A 12,821-nucleotide genomic window follows, 5' to 3' on the forward strand; every position below is an offset into this window, starting at 1 on the left:
CCCTGGGGAGAAGAGGAGGAGGCGGCCCGCCCTTCCCTTCCTCCCTGTGGGTGCTTGCACCCACGGGAAGGAAAGGAGAGGAGGAGGGACCCCCCGTCCCTTCCTCCCCGTGGGTGCTTGCATCCGTGGGAAGGAAGGGAGAGGAGGAGGGGGCCCCCTGTCCCTTCCTCCCTGTGGGTGCCTGCACCCGCAGGAAGGAAGGGAGAGGAGGAGGCGGCCTCCCCATCCCTTCCTCCCCATGGGTGCCTGCACCCGCGGGAAGGAAGGGAGAGGAGGAGGGACCCCCCATCCCTTCCTCCCCGTGGGTGCTTGCACATGGGTGTTTACCACCAGAGGAAGAGCTACAATTCTGGAGGTAGAGTAATAAGAAGATATTAGGCTCTGGTGATGGGGAGCACTTGGGGGAAGGGGGAAACGGGGGGGAGGGGGTAATTATGAAAAGAAATATGAATTAGGTTTAGATGAAGTAGTAAAGAGGATATAAAGGGATATATTATAAAGGGATATATTATATAATGTGATATCTTATATGTATGGGGGATATTATGTAAAATTTTTATATATCATTGTAAGGCGAATTAACCAATATTTTGTTTTATCAATTTATTATAATAACATTTATTAATTTCATTCTACCAATAAATATTTAAAAATGGGAAAAAAGGAAGGAAGGGAGAGGAGGAGGGACCCCCCCGTCCCTTCCTCCCCGTGAGTGCTTGCATCCGCGGGAAGGAAGGGAGAGGAGGAGGGACCCCCCCATCCCTTTCTCCCCCTGGGTGCTTGCACCCGCGGGAAGGGAGAGGAGGAGGCAGCCCTCCCATCCCTTCCTCCCTGTGGGAAGGAAGGGAGAGGAGGAGGGATCCCCCATCCCTTCCTCCCTCTGGGTGCTTGCACTCGTGGGAAGGAAGGGAGAGGAGGAGGCGGCCCCCCCGATCCTTCCTACCCGTGGGTGCTTGCACCCACAGGAAGGACGGGACAGGAAGAGGCGGCCCCCCGTCCCTTCCTCCCCATGGGTGCTTGCACCTGTGGGAAGGAAGGGAAAGGAGGAGAGACCCCCTGTCCCTTCCTCCCTGTGGGTGCTTGCACCCGCGGGAAGGAAGGGAGAGGAGGAGGCAGCCCTGCCTCCGTTCCCTTCCTCCTTGCACGTGCCTGTCCCAGCACCGGCACTCGCAGGGAGAAGGGAAAGGAGGGAGCCCCGCCCCTTCACCTTTTCCCCACGCGATGCCTGCTCCAGTGCCGGCACCTGCAGGGCGGGAGGGATTCCCAACCTGGCGACCCCCAGGTTGGGAACCCCTGGTCTAGATCAAGGGAAGTAATACTGTCACTCTATTGTGCCTTGGTCAGGCCTCACCTAGAATACTGTGTCCAGTTCTGAGCACCACAGTTCAAAAAGGATGTTGAGAAACTGCAGCGTGTCCAAAGGAGGGGGACCAAAATGGTGAAGGGTCTAGAAATCATGCATTATGAGGAGACACTTAGAGAGCTGGGTATGTTTAGCCTGGAGGAGAGACGGTTAAGAGGTGATATGATAGCCCTGTTTCAATATTTGAATAGATGGAGAGAGTAACCTTTTTTCTGCTGCACCAGAGACTAGGACCTGGAACAATGGATGTAAGCTACCGGAAAAGAGATTCCACCTCAACATTAGGAGGAATTTCCTGACAGTAAGAGCTGTTTGACAGTGGAACACACTCCCTCAGAGGGTGGTGGAGTCTCCTTCCTTGGAGGTCTTTAAACAGAGGCTCTCAGGGATGCTTTGATTGTGAGTTCCTGCATGGCAGGGGTTGGACTGAATGGCCCTTGTGGTCTCTTCCAACTCTATGATTCATAGCCAGATCTGATGTCTCAAGGAATGAGCACAGCCCGCACATGAGTCTTAGCTGTATAAATGCACTCTTGGCCACTGGTGAAACCTGGGAATCCAATCTTCGAGTTGTGTCCAGGACAACAGAGAACACCCAAGCTATGAGCCTGAGATTTCCGGGGCAATGTAACCATGGCAGAGTCCCTATTCTCTGACCTACCGTTTAATTGATCAGGAGCACCTCTGTCTTGTCTGGATTAAGTTTCATTTTGATTGCCATCATCCACTACATTTCTGACAACAGACATGGATTCAGTACAGAGACAGCTTCCTTGGAATCAAATGGCAAGGAGAATTACAGTTGGTGTCATAGAATCATAGATTTGGAAGGGCCATTACTTTTGGTAAAGCAACATTATATAAAGCCTTTGAGTCCATCCCTTGATGATTACAATTAAAATCCTACACAACACAATTCTTGCAGAGGCAAAATTATTTAATTTTTTGAAAACCTTTAAGGAAAATTCCATTTTGTCCACATTTTGTGCATAAAGTGTAGCAAAAGTAGAAGATGGAGTGAAGTTGTCTGCTTATTTAAAGACTGGAACAAAAACCAATTGGTTTAAATTACAAGAAAAGTGAATCTACCTAAACATAAGGAAAAACATTACTGTAAAGACTGTTCTGAATAGACAATCTCAGACAGCACTCTTTCTTTAAAGGGCTTTCTCATTCTTTAAAGGGCTTCAAACAGAGGTTGGGTCACCATATCTCAGGGATGCTTTAGTTGTCTACTGCATGTCAGAGTGTTGGACAACATGGTCCATGTGATCCTTTCCTACTCTATGATTTTATAAAACTGAAGAGGGGAACTCTCCTTTCAGTAACATGAAGTTAAAAAGAACCTGATTGGTTGGCTTTTCCTTCTCCGTACTATCGTCCATTCTACTACTGAAAATGGAATTTCACAATAAATCTAATTCCCATTTTTCCATTACTAGTGACCCAGTGCTGATAAATAAAAATTACAACGAGCTGTCATTTGTTTGAGTGGTTCTAATGACCAAAGTTTTGAGACTCTAGCCTTCTAACTAATATTGTAATCTGTGGAGAGCAATTTAATTTTGCACCTTAGACCAAGAAATCTAAAGTTTATGTTTTATTTAGAAGATGTGATTTGGCTTTTTCTTTCCCTTACCCCGCCCCTTGCTACAGCCAAAGAAAATCTCAAAAAGCTGCTGTTCTGTTTGAAGATGTTGATGTAAACGGAGACTCACTCTTCAGGTTTCAGTCATCACATCATCCCTCAGTAATGGTAAGTGCCGTTCAAGTGCAGTTTTCTAAACTGGAAATTCTCCAAACACTTTGTGTTATCTTGCAGAAGTTTACATGTCTCATTTTAGTCACTTTACTTCCTGCCACCATGTAAGGGTTGGAGACTTCCTTTGGATTTACTCTGCCTAGTCAGCTAGTATCTGCTAAATACAATGCTTGTCCCATTCATATAAATATAAGGTTGTGGAGGAAAGCATTTCATGTGTTCTTTTGTGGAAGACTTCAGAATTAAATGTAAAAATTATATATTTTATAGCACACTGAAAAGGAATAAAGTTATGTGAGGGGGTGCTGAAAAGTTCTCAGCTTGACCATGAAGGAAATTACCAAGAATATTGAAATTTACATGCTAATCCACATATTCATGGAAAAATTATTTATTATTTATTTGGAGTATTTATACCCCGCTCTTCAGCCACAAAGACTCTCAGAGCTGCTTACAAAATGGTTAATTAAACAGTTCCCTGCCTTCAGGCTTACAATCTAAAAAGACATGACACAAAAGGAGAAGGGGGGAAGGGGAATAAGTCCATTAGTTCCTCTCTCCCTCTGAGACCTGGACCATAGCAGATGGACTGGAGGGAGGGTCTCTTTCCTAATCTGGGCTAGGTCAGATGGAGTTGGCCTGCCTCTCTTCCTCCAAGGTAACAGACCCTTGCTTCTGCCCAGCAAAAGGACAAACCTTTGCCCTCTATACCCAGTGCAAGAATAAAGTGCAAGTTCTTGCTGAATCAGGGCTTCAGTCCTACAAAGAGCTAGACCACTGAGGGAAGCAGAGGTCCAAGGCAGTAATAAACACAGTAGCCTCTTCCTTCCTACAGCCCCTTGATGGTCTCTGTGGTCATCAGGCCTCCCTTGAAGTCCTGTTTTTATAGTTCAGCCAGGCAAGGCAGCTGTGCTGGGTGGAGGTCAGTGCCTGCTGAGTGAGAGTCTTCAGTCCGGCAAAAAGCAAAACCTCTGAGGGAAGCAGACATCCAAGACGCCTCTTCCTTCCTACACCCCCCTGATAGTCTCTGTGGTCCTCAGTCTCTCCCTTCATGGAAACTTACACACTCTTTCACAAAGTCACTCAGTTCTATGCGCTTGGCACATTGTTGCTCAAGTTTGTTGATCCCTTCTAAAATAATTCTGGTGTCTCATCACTAAAATACTGCTCTGCTGCTGCACCTCTGAATCATTCAAAAATGTCCTTCCTTTCAAACACTTTTTAAGGTATGGAAACAGGAAATAGTCAGATGGAGCTAGATCTGGTGGGAAGGGTGGATGGTCTCTGTCCTCAAACCTCAAATTCTTTTAAACTTCCATTGTCTTGCCAACCCTGTGAGGAGGTGCATTGTCCTGCAAAAAGCAAAACAGCATCCCTCATCATTTTTCTTTCAGTGCCTCCTTTAATTAGCACAGCAAGTTGGAGTGGGATTCTGCAGTAATTGTGTGATTAACTGTGCATTAACATATGTTGATAGTCATTAAAGTATCTTCCTTATCCTAAAAAACTGCTGAACTTTGAGTCTTGAATTTTTAAGCCATGGAGAACCCAAGTGCCTTCACTGCAAGGATTGTTGTTTAGTCTCCAAATCATAGTGATGTAACTACAGTATGTTTCATCAACAGTGATGAGTCATAGGATCATAGAATTAGAAGAGACCACAAGGGCCATCAAGTCCAATCTCCTGCCATGCAGGAACACACAGTCAAAACACCCCTGACATATGGCCATCCAGCCTCTGTTTAAAGAACTCCAAAGAAGGAGACTCCAACCTGTACACTTGTCAGTGTCAACATCTTGGAATTGAGAGTGCTGCCCCATCCATCTTAGACCCAATTAATTCAGCTAGAGTCCAAATTAATCAACTAGTTTGTGAGACATTTTGCCTTCACTGTCAGAGAGCTCTGGTGCCACAATAAACTGTCGTTCCCAGTAGTGGCTCAGGTCTCAAACTGGATTGTTTCTGTTGTGTGTTTTGGACTTAGGTCAGTTGATTGGATATTTAAATAATTAAATAAGAATTAATTCAGCCAGTCTTAATCATTTAAATAATCCATATAAACTTTCAGTAACTTCCAGTCTGTTCAGTTAATAACTGATAAGCCAATTAATGAGTCCTTACTAAATTCATTAAATCTCTCAGCAATGTAATTGATTAAATATATGATTAACCTTAATTAATTACCATACTGTATTTTCTGGCGTATAAGATGACTTTTTAACCCATGAAAATCTTCTTCCAAGTTGGGAGTCGTCTTATACGCCGGGTTTAGCCCAGCCAGCTCCCTCCTTCCAGGCCTCAGAGGCCGGGAAGGAGCGCTGCGGTGCCGGCGCTCTCCCTCCTTCCAGGCCCCTAAGGAGGTCTCGGCCTCCGCAGGGGCTGGGAAGGAGCGCTGCGGTCAACATGAGTGCCGCCGGAACTCTCCCTCCTTCCAGGCCCCTCGGGAGGCCTCAGCCTCCACAGGGGCCGGGAAGGAATGCCGTGGTCGGCATGAGTCCCACCGGAGCTCTCCCTCTTTGGATTTGGAAGAGGGGCGGTCTTATACTGTGAATATATCCCAAACTCTGTATTTTAATAAGAAAAGTTGGGGTCGTCTTATACACTCAGTCGTCTTATACGCCGGAAAATACGGTAAATCCATTTTTAAAAAATTTCTTATCAATACAGTTGGCCCTGCATATCCATGGGGGTTCCATTCCATTCCAAAATATTCTAAAAGATATAATAGTATTAACTAGTAGAAACAAACGTACAAACATACTAATACATTTAAATAAAATCTGCTAAAATGAAAGTGTACATGACAGGGAGCATATTATACAGCAAATTTCAGGAACTAACTTTTAGCATCCTTTTTTAACATTTAATCATAAATCTGGCCCTGAGTAATTAGTCTGAATGTAGTAATAACAGCTGTACACAAGTAAGCCATGATCTTAGTTATCTGAGAGTCTACATCTTCAAGCAATAATGTTAAGTTTTAATCAGGTGGTTTTCCTAGGAATTTCTGTAAAATTGGGTAGATTAAAGAGGAGCGCAAACCTTGATAGAACGGGCGATGCAATACAATGCACACAAGGGATTCAGCTTCTCACAAGGTAGCTTCTTATATTTTCCTTCTAAGACAGCAGAAGGAAGGACGTTGAAACAGGCTTCAGTGAAGGCCACCCTAAGTTTGGGTACCGTTAGCTTAGTCAGGTAGGTTGCCTAGCAAAAATCACTTCAAAACCTCCTAAAACTGGAATGTTCCTAATTTTACCCAGTGGTTCTGTAATTCTATATCCCAATTCTGTAATTCTATATTTCTTCGTCGTGGTCTCTGCGAATCACACAAATGGGTTATTCTGTGCCTGCACAGCAATGCTCGGAAACTTCTAGAATCTCTGGGCAGAATGCAAAGTAACTTTCTGCAACTTTTTGGCGGTAACTCCGCCCACCCCTATATAAAGCCCCTGGCGGCCCCGCTCTCCTTCAGTTCCTTCATTCCGCCGCGACAAGCAGCTCGAGGAACTTCGCTAGCAAATCAGCTTCTCTTGGACTGAATCTCTGGCTATATGAAGCCGCTGGGTGAGATAATACGGAGTCATGGTGCTGGGTGTTATCAGTACGCTGATGACACCCAAATCTATTTCTCTGTATCTCGTTCGTCGGCCTCGAATTCCGATGGCATCTCTTCTCTCAATGAATGTCTTCAGGCGGTAATGGGCTGGATGAGGAAAAACAGATTGAAACTGAATCCAGACAAGACGGAGGTGCTCATGGTAGCGGCCCCAAAACCAAGAATTGGGTTGCAACCTCCAGTCCTGGATGGGGTCACACTCTCCTCCAGTGACTGTGTTCACAGTCTGGGGGTGCTCCTTGACTCGTCGCTCCTGATGACAAATCAGGTAAATGCGACGATCAGGAGTGCCTGTTATCAGCTTCGGCTGATACGCCAGCTGCGCCCTCTTCTGGAAGTAAGGGATCTCGAGACGGTTGTGCACGCGCTGGTAACCTCACGCCTTGTCTTCTGTAATGCACTCTACATGGGGCTACACACAATCCTCCCCGCGCTCTCCCATCCTCTGGGAGGAACTTACTGCAGCCTCTAAAATCTAGGCTTGCGGCGACCTCCCAGAGGGCGTTCTCTGCTGTCGCCCCCAAACTCTGGAACAACCTGCCGAATGAGATCCGTCAGATAACATCATTAGACAGCTTTAAAAAAGTGGTCAAGACGGATCTCTTCCGGCAGGCCTTTCCAGATTAACCATCCTGGCCCAGGTTCCCTGATTCCCTCATTCCTCCCGTGGCCCCATCTTAGTGATGGTTGAGGATCAACAGAGGGATATCAGGGTTTTTAGTTTTTAATTGTTGTTTTTATGCTTTGATATTGTGTTTTTAATATGTTATACTGTTTAATACTGTCTTAAGGGGGGGAGGGATAAAGTGTTTTTAATTGTTATATTTTATATTTTACTGTTGTCAACCGCCCGGATTGGTTTGCCATAGGGCGGTATACAAATAATAATAATAATAATAATAATAATTATTATTATTATTATTATTATTATTATTATTATTATTAAACTGCAGGAAAAGAGATTCCCACCTCAACATTAGGAGGAACTTCCTGATAGTAAGGGCTGTTCGACAGTGGAACACACTCCCTCGGAGAGTGGTGGAGTCTCTCTCCTTGGAGGTCTTTAAGCAGAGGCTGGATGGCCATCTGTCAGGGATGCTTTGGTTGAGGGTTCCTGCATGGCAGGGGTTAGACTGGATGGCCCTTGTGGTCTCTTCCAGCTTTATGATTCTATGATTCTACTTCTCAGAAATTTTGTCCATAAATACCTTGAACTCATCAAAGTTATTGTAATTACACTTTTGGGCTTCACATAGTAAAACTGTGATAACTTTGTTTTCATATACTTGTATGGCAGCGGGTATGTATTGTTCTGTGACGTAGAAAAAGTTTCACAGAGCTATCTGCACTTTTAATTGCCAGTTCTGCCTGGAGTTTCAGTGCCTCTGATGCCTGAAAGACTACTTCTAGATATTTAAGTCTATGTACCTGCTCGATTTTTACACCATTTATTTGCTATTTGTGACTAGTTTTTTTCTCCAACAAAACTAGTACCTTGGTATTGTTTTAATATAACATTAGGGCCTCATTATAACAGTATATAGCTAACTGTCTCAGTAGTCTTCTCAGGCCAATTTCAGTGTAAGATAATAAAACCACATCATCTGCATATAGCAGAATAGATATGGAGTGATGGGCCAATTGAGGTGAGTGGAGAGATTTTCCTTTTAAGAAACCAATCAAAGAGCTGATGTACAGGTTAAATAACAGAGAGGCTAAGATGCAACACTACTTAACACCTCTATGAGGAGGAATAATGTTAGTGAGGTGGCCCATGTTATATTTTACTTTAGGGCTCGTATGAGCATACAACACTTGGATGAATGTTAACAGCCAGAGGAAGCGTGTTCCACTGTTGAACAGCTTTTACTGTCAGGAAGTTCTTCCTAATGTTGAGATAGAAACTCTTTTCCTGTAGTTTGTATCCATTGCTCATTGTCCTGTTCTTTGGAGCAACAGAAAACAAGCTCACTACATCCTCAACATGACATCTCTTCAAATATTTAAACAGAGCTATTATATCATCTCTTAACCTTCCATTCTCCAGGCTAAACATCCCCAGCTTTCTAAGTTGCTTCTCATAAGGCATGGTTTCATAATAGTTCTCAAGCTTGTGCCAAAAACCAAAAAAAAAAAATGTTGTTCCTGATTTTATCTATGATTCCTGTTAAGAGTAATATGTAATTTAGAAAATCCTCACTCTTCAAGTCAGATTGGCTCATAGAGGCTCTTCCAAGTTTTCCAAGTAAACTGTGGCTTGGTTCTTTTGCTTGGAATACTTGAAATTGGGAAATGATCCCTCTGCCCCTCCATACCAATTCCCTATCTACCCACCCTTCTCTCTCTCTCTCTCATGGCACCTCAAGATATTACTGTTTTCCCTTTGCATTATTGGGATAATAAGCTGTCTGATTTCATGGGGCCAGGCTTCTCATCCTTTATTTCTTGGTCCACACAGGTAGATTTTCCAGAAACATCTCAGATGAAACTGGTAGAAGAGAAAGCAGAAACTTTGGATGAACCTGGTATATTTCATGGTCTTGAACGAGGAGATATAACAGAACAGCAAAAGAAGGAGAAAGTGAGGAAAATTTGTTTATTTTTCATGAAGCCCTGAAAGTACCTGTTCTGAGATTAGAGTCTAGGGAATAGGTTGTTGGGAGTTGCACCAATAAGGCTTTGGTTCAAATTCTAATTAAGCTTCCTTGATTTGTGCAAGGTGAGTCATATTATCTTAGAGTAGGTGCTATCTGCCATTTCCAAGCATTTGTGGGCTTTGCAAGCATTTGTGTCTCTTGCTGTAATGTAAAGTTATGCACTAAATATAGACTGAAAGGAGCATAGGAAAACTAAGCCAGGTATCAAAGTCCAATATGATAAAATGACTGATAAATTAATTGAGAAGTAGCATATTTAGACTGGAGTTGTTAGTATCCAGGGATTGGGAGACTAAATGATCTCTACTGAATCTGGCACCATATGCATCTTGCCACCAATTAATTTACTGCTGTGGTGATGGCAAAGAATGCCTGTCACTTTTCCCATTAAGAAGAAATGTCTTTCCTAATACCTGGTTTACAAGTGGAGTCACTGGAAAGATGATTCCACATGCTTAGGGTACATTAAACTTGTTTTAAAAGGGAAGGTCCAGAGGTGTGCTCTTACAGAGTGAAATTTGGATACAGCAGAAGGGAGCTTGGTGTATGTGTCCATGCAAGTTGCCTTTAGGCCACATGTGCCCATTTTGTGTGTGTTTGTGCTTGTGTGTGTGTATAATTTTATAGTAATCCAAAAAAGTAAAAATAATATTCAAACAATAAACTGCAACTTTACAAGAACAAATCAGACCAAAAAAAACCAAACACCCTATAGCAGAATAATAGTAACATTGTGGTATTACTTCTGTGTACGTTGTGTACAGTTTTTTTTACAATTTGCTAATCTTTTTTTATTTTTCAAATCTATTCTCAAGATTTTTGAAATCTTATTCAAATCTTATTGCTTCTCTAGATCTCATTTTTGTCACAGATATAAATCTGTTTCAAAAGATAATTCTCTAGAAATGAGTAACTTGGCCTGGTGGTCCTAGTATTTATGTATTTGCATTTGTAGCTGCCATATTGCACAAAATTTGTCACCTTGTTTTCTTTCCCAGAAGTGGGTTGAGAAAGAAAATCACCCAAAATGGGTGTTAACACCCTAACATCTACCTCTGAGAATAAGGAAGAACAAGAAAAAACATGAGTCAGTGATTAAGCCCAGAAAATTTAACACCGTATTCCCACATGAACTAAATTGTTGATATTTTTAAAATCTTAAATAAACTAATAATGTAAGAAAATATCCACTGATTTACTTATTATGCGTAAACATTTCTAATAAAAAAACATAAATTAATAATATAAGCAAATTGGTCTTCATATCCTGTTAGTGTTTTACTAATGAAGACCTGTATAACTTTTAATTATAAACATGGAGGGTAAAATAACTTTCATTGATTGTCACAAAAATTGAGATATAATCCAGAATTGAACAGAAGACAAAATACACTTTGAAACTCCCAGCAGGAATACTTTGGCAAACTGAATAATCTAATGGTCAGTATAGAAGATGAATACCTGTTTTGCAAGCTGAGAGTAGGAAGATGCATGACTTTGCAAGCTGGGAGTCCCAATAGAAGATGGCTATTCCTAGGCCATATAGATGGCCGTTTAGACGATCTTCCTCAGTCATGCATGTTCACTAAAAATCATATAATTTATATAATAATATATACAATGGGCCTGATTACCTACATTCAGTCTTCTAATATTCTGTCTAAGAAAATTTTAATCACTATATTCAGAACTTTGTTTATATTCCAGGGAAGGTATCTTCCAAACATCTCTTGCAGCTTCAAGTGGAAAACCCATGGTTGCCTGACTGCCTGTGAAAAATGAAGTATAATTGGGGGAGGGGCAATGTTTACTTAGTAAAGCTAGCTAGTTAAGCAAGTAAAAGCACTCCTGGCCAGTGCTCTCATCCAGTCAGCAGTAAAAACTCCAGGAATGTCCTGGCTAGGTGTCAAGCTGTTTGGTTCTGGGAGACTATTATAGAATAAGTATCTCCACGGTCTGTGGGTTCAGAACCATCCATTTGGCCTTCACTAGCTTACAAGATGTAGACAGTTTGTGCTTGAAGCAGGTGTGAATGAAAAACATTTGAGTGTCTCCAGTATGTTCATGCTTCAGAGAAGCTAGGCAGAGGAGCAGGTTTAAATAGAGTATTACAGTAAGGTAGAAGATACTTAAAATGTATAACATTTGTCTGGAACAAGATGGCTACAAATATTGAACTTTTTTTTTAAACAGATCTCCATCAATATACTGGCAGTGCCTAGCAGATACTCATAGATGATAGTGTTTAATGACTGGATAGTGTTTAATGATTTAATGATTGGACTTGTAGAGAGCCTGGTCCTTGAAATGCCAGATATACATATTTTGAAGGGCCGAAGAGTTTTTAACAAGATACTTGCCTGTGTATTTATATGCTTGAGAAGCATATGATCTTATGCCTCAGTAGTTATTATTTGGTTCCCTATCCATGTTTTTCACAACATATATAAGACAAGGTAAGACTGAAAACAGCTTTTATAATTGCTTAGAGCAGCAGTTCTCAACCTGTTGGTTGTGACCCCTTTGTGGGTCGAACAAGCCTTTCACAGGGGTCGCCTAAGAACATCGGAAAACACATATTTCCGATGGTCTCAGGAACCGACACACCACAATTTTATGGTTGAGGGTCACCACAACATGAGGAACTGTATTAAAGGGTTGCGGCATTAGGAAGGTTGAGAACCACTGGCTTAGAGCTTAGCTCGTGTCATCTCCTTTCCCCATCACTAGGTTATATGGTGCAAAATTATAAACAAAGCACAATAATTTTGTATAATACCAGTTTATAACACATACTTTTCTATTAACCCTCAGCCCCAAGATACCGGGAGAAAGATTAGCTTGCTTGAAGAAGACGAAAGAAGTGAAGTTATAAACTCCAGTAAGAACACACAGAAAGAAATAGGAAAGGTGAGTAATAGGAACTATCCCAGAGAAGCTAATTTTCTTCTATTATTCTCTCTCATGTGTCTAGACACGTGAGTGAGGCAGGATTTCTTTGCTGATTGGAATATATCTGCATTTCCTGATTCATGATTTCATTTATTAATTGGCATGAACCTAGCTGTTCATTCGCAGCCTTCTATTTGTTGTTAACTGCTGTTGAGTCTATATGTCTGGAATATGGTCTTCCTCTTTTCCTACTGCCTTCTACTTTGCTAAGCATTATTATCTTTTTTAGTTTTTTAGGTCATATATTCGCATAATATGGCCAAAGTAGGATAGCCTCAGTTTAGTCATCTTGGCTTTTAGGGAGAGTTCAATTAGGAAATCAATTAGGGGGAAAAACTGTCCATAAAAGGAAAAAATAAATAAAATCATCAACAAGGTAGTGGAGAGGGAAAAAAGAAAAGAAGAAACATGTCAGCCACAGATGCTGGCAAAACATCAGGAAGAACATTTTCTAGAACATGGCCACA

At 42.0% G+C, this 12,821-nt stretch overlaps 1 protein-coding gene across 8 annotated transcripts in view; it reads left to right on the forward strand.

Annotated features, from left to right (window-relative positions):
- LOC149319007 (WASH complex subunit 2A-like) overlaps nt 1-12,821 on the forward strand; it is a 174,022-nt gene that overhangs the window by 126,413 nt on the left and 34,788 nt on the right. For all 8 annotated transcript variants that reach the window (XM_089510917.1, XM_089510914.1, XM_089510910.1 and 5 more), the window contains 3 exons: nt 3,020-3,119; nt 9,204-9,326; nt 12,217-12,312. In XM_089510917.1, the coding sequence (XP_089367043.1) occupies nt 3,020-3,119; nt 9,204-9,326; nt 12,217-12,312 (319 nt within the window). The remainder of the gene's footprint in view (nt 1-3,019; nt 3,120-9,203; nt 9,327-12,216; nt 12,313-12,821) is intronic.

Source organism: Sceloporus occidentalis, unplaced genomic scaffold (genome assembly GCF_023333645.1).
Source record: "Sceloporus occidentalis isolate IW3139 unplaced genomic scaffold, rSceOcc1.0.p SCAF_2, whole genome shotgun sequence".
Classification (NCBI taxonomy): Eukaryota; Metazoa; Chordata; class Lepidosauria; order Squamata; family Phrynosomatidae; genus Sceloporus; species Sceloporus occidentalis.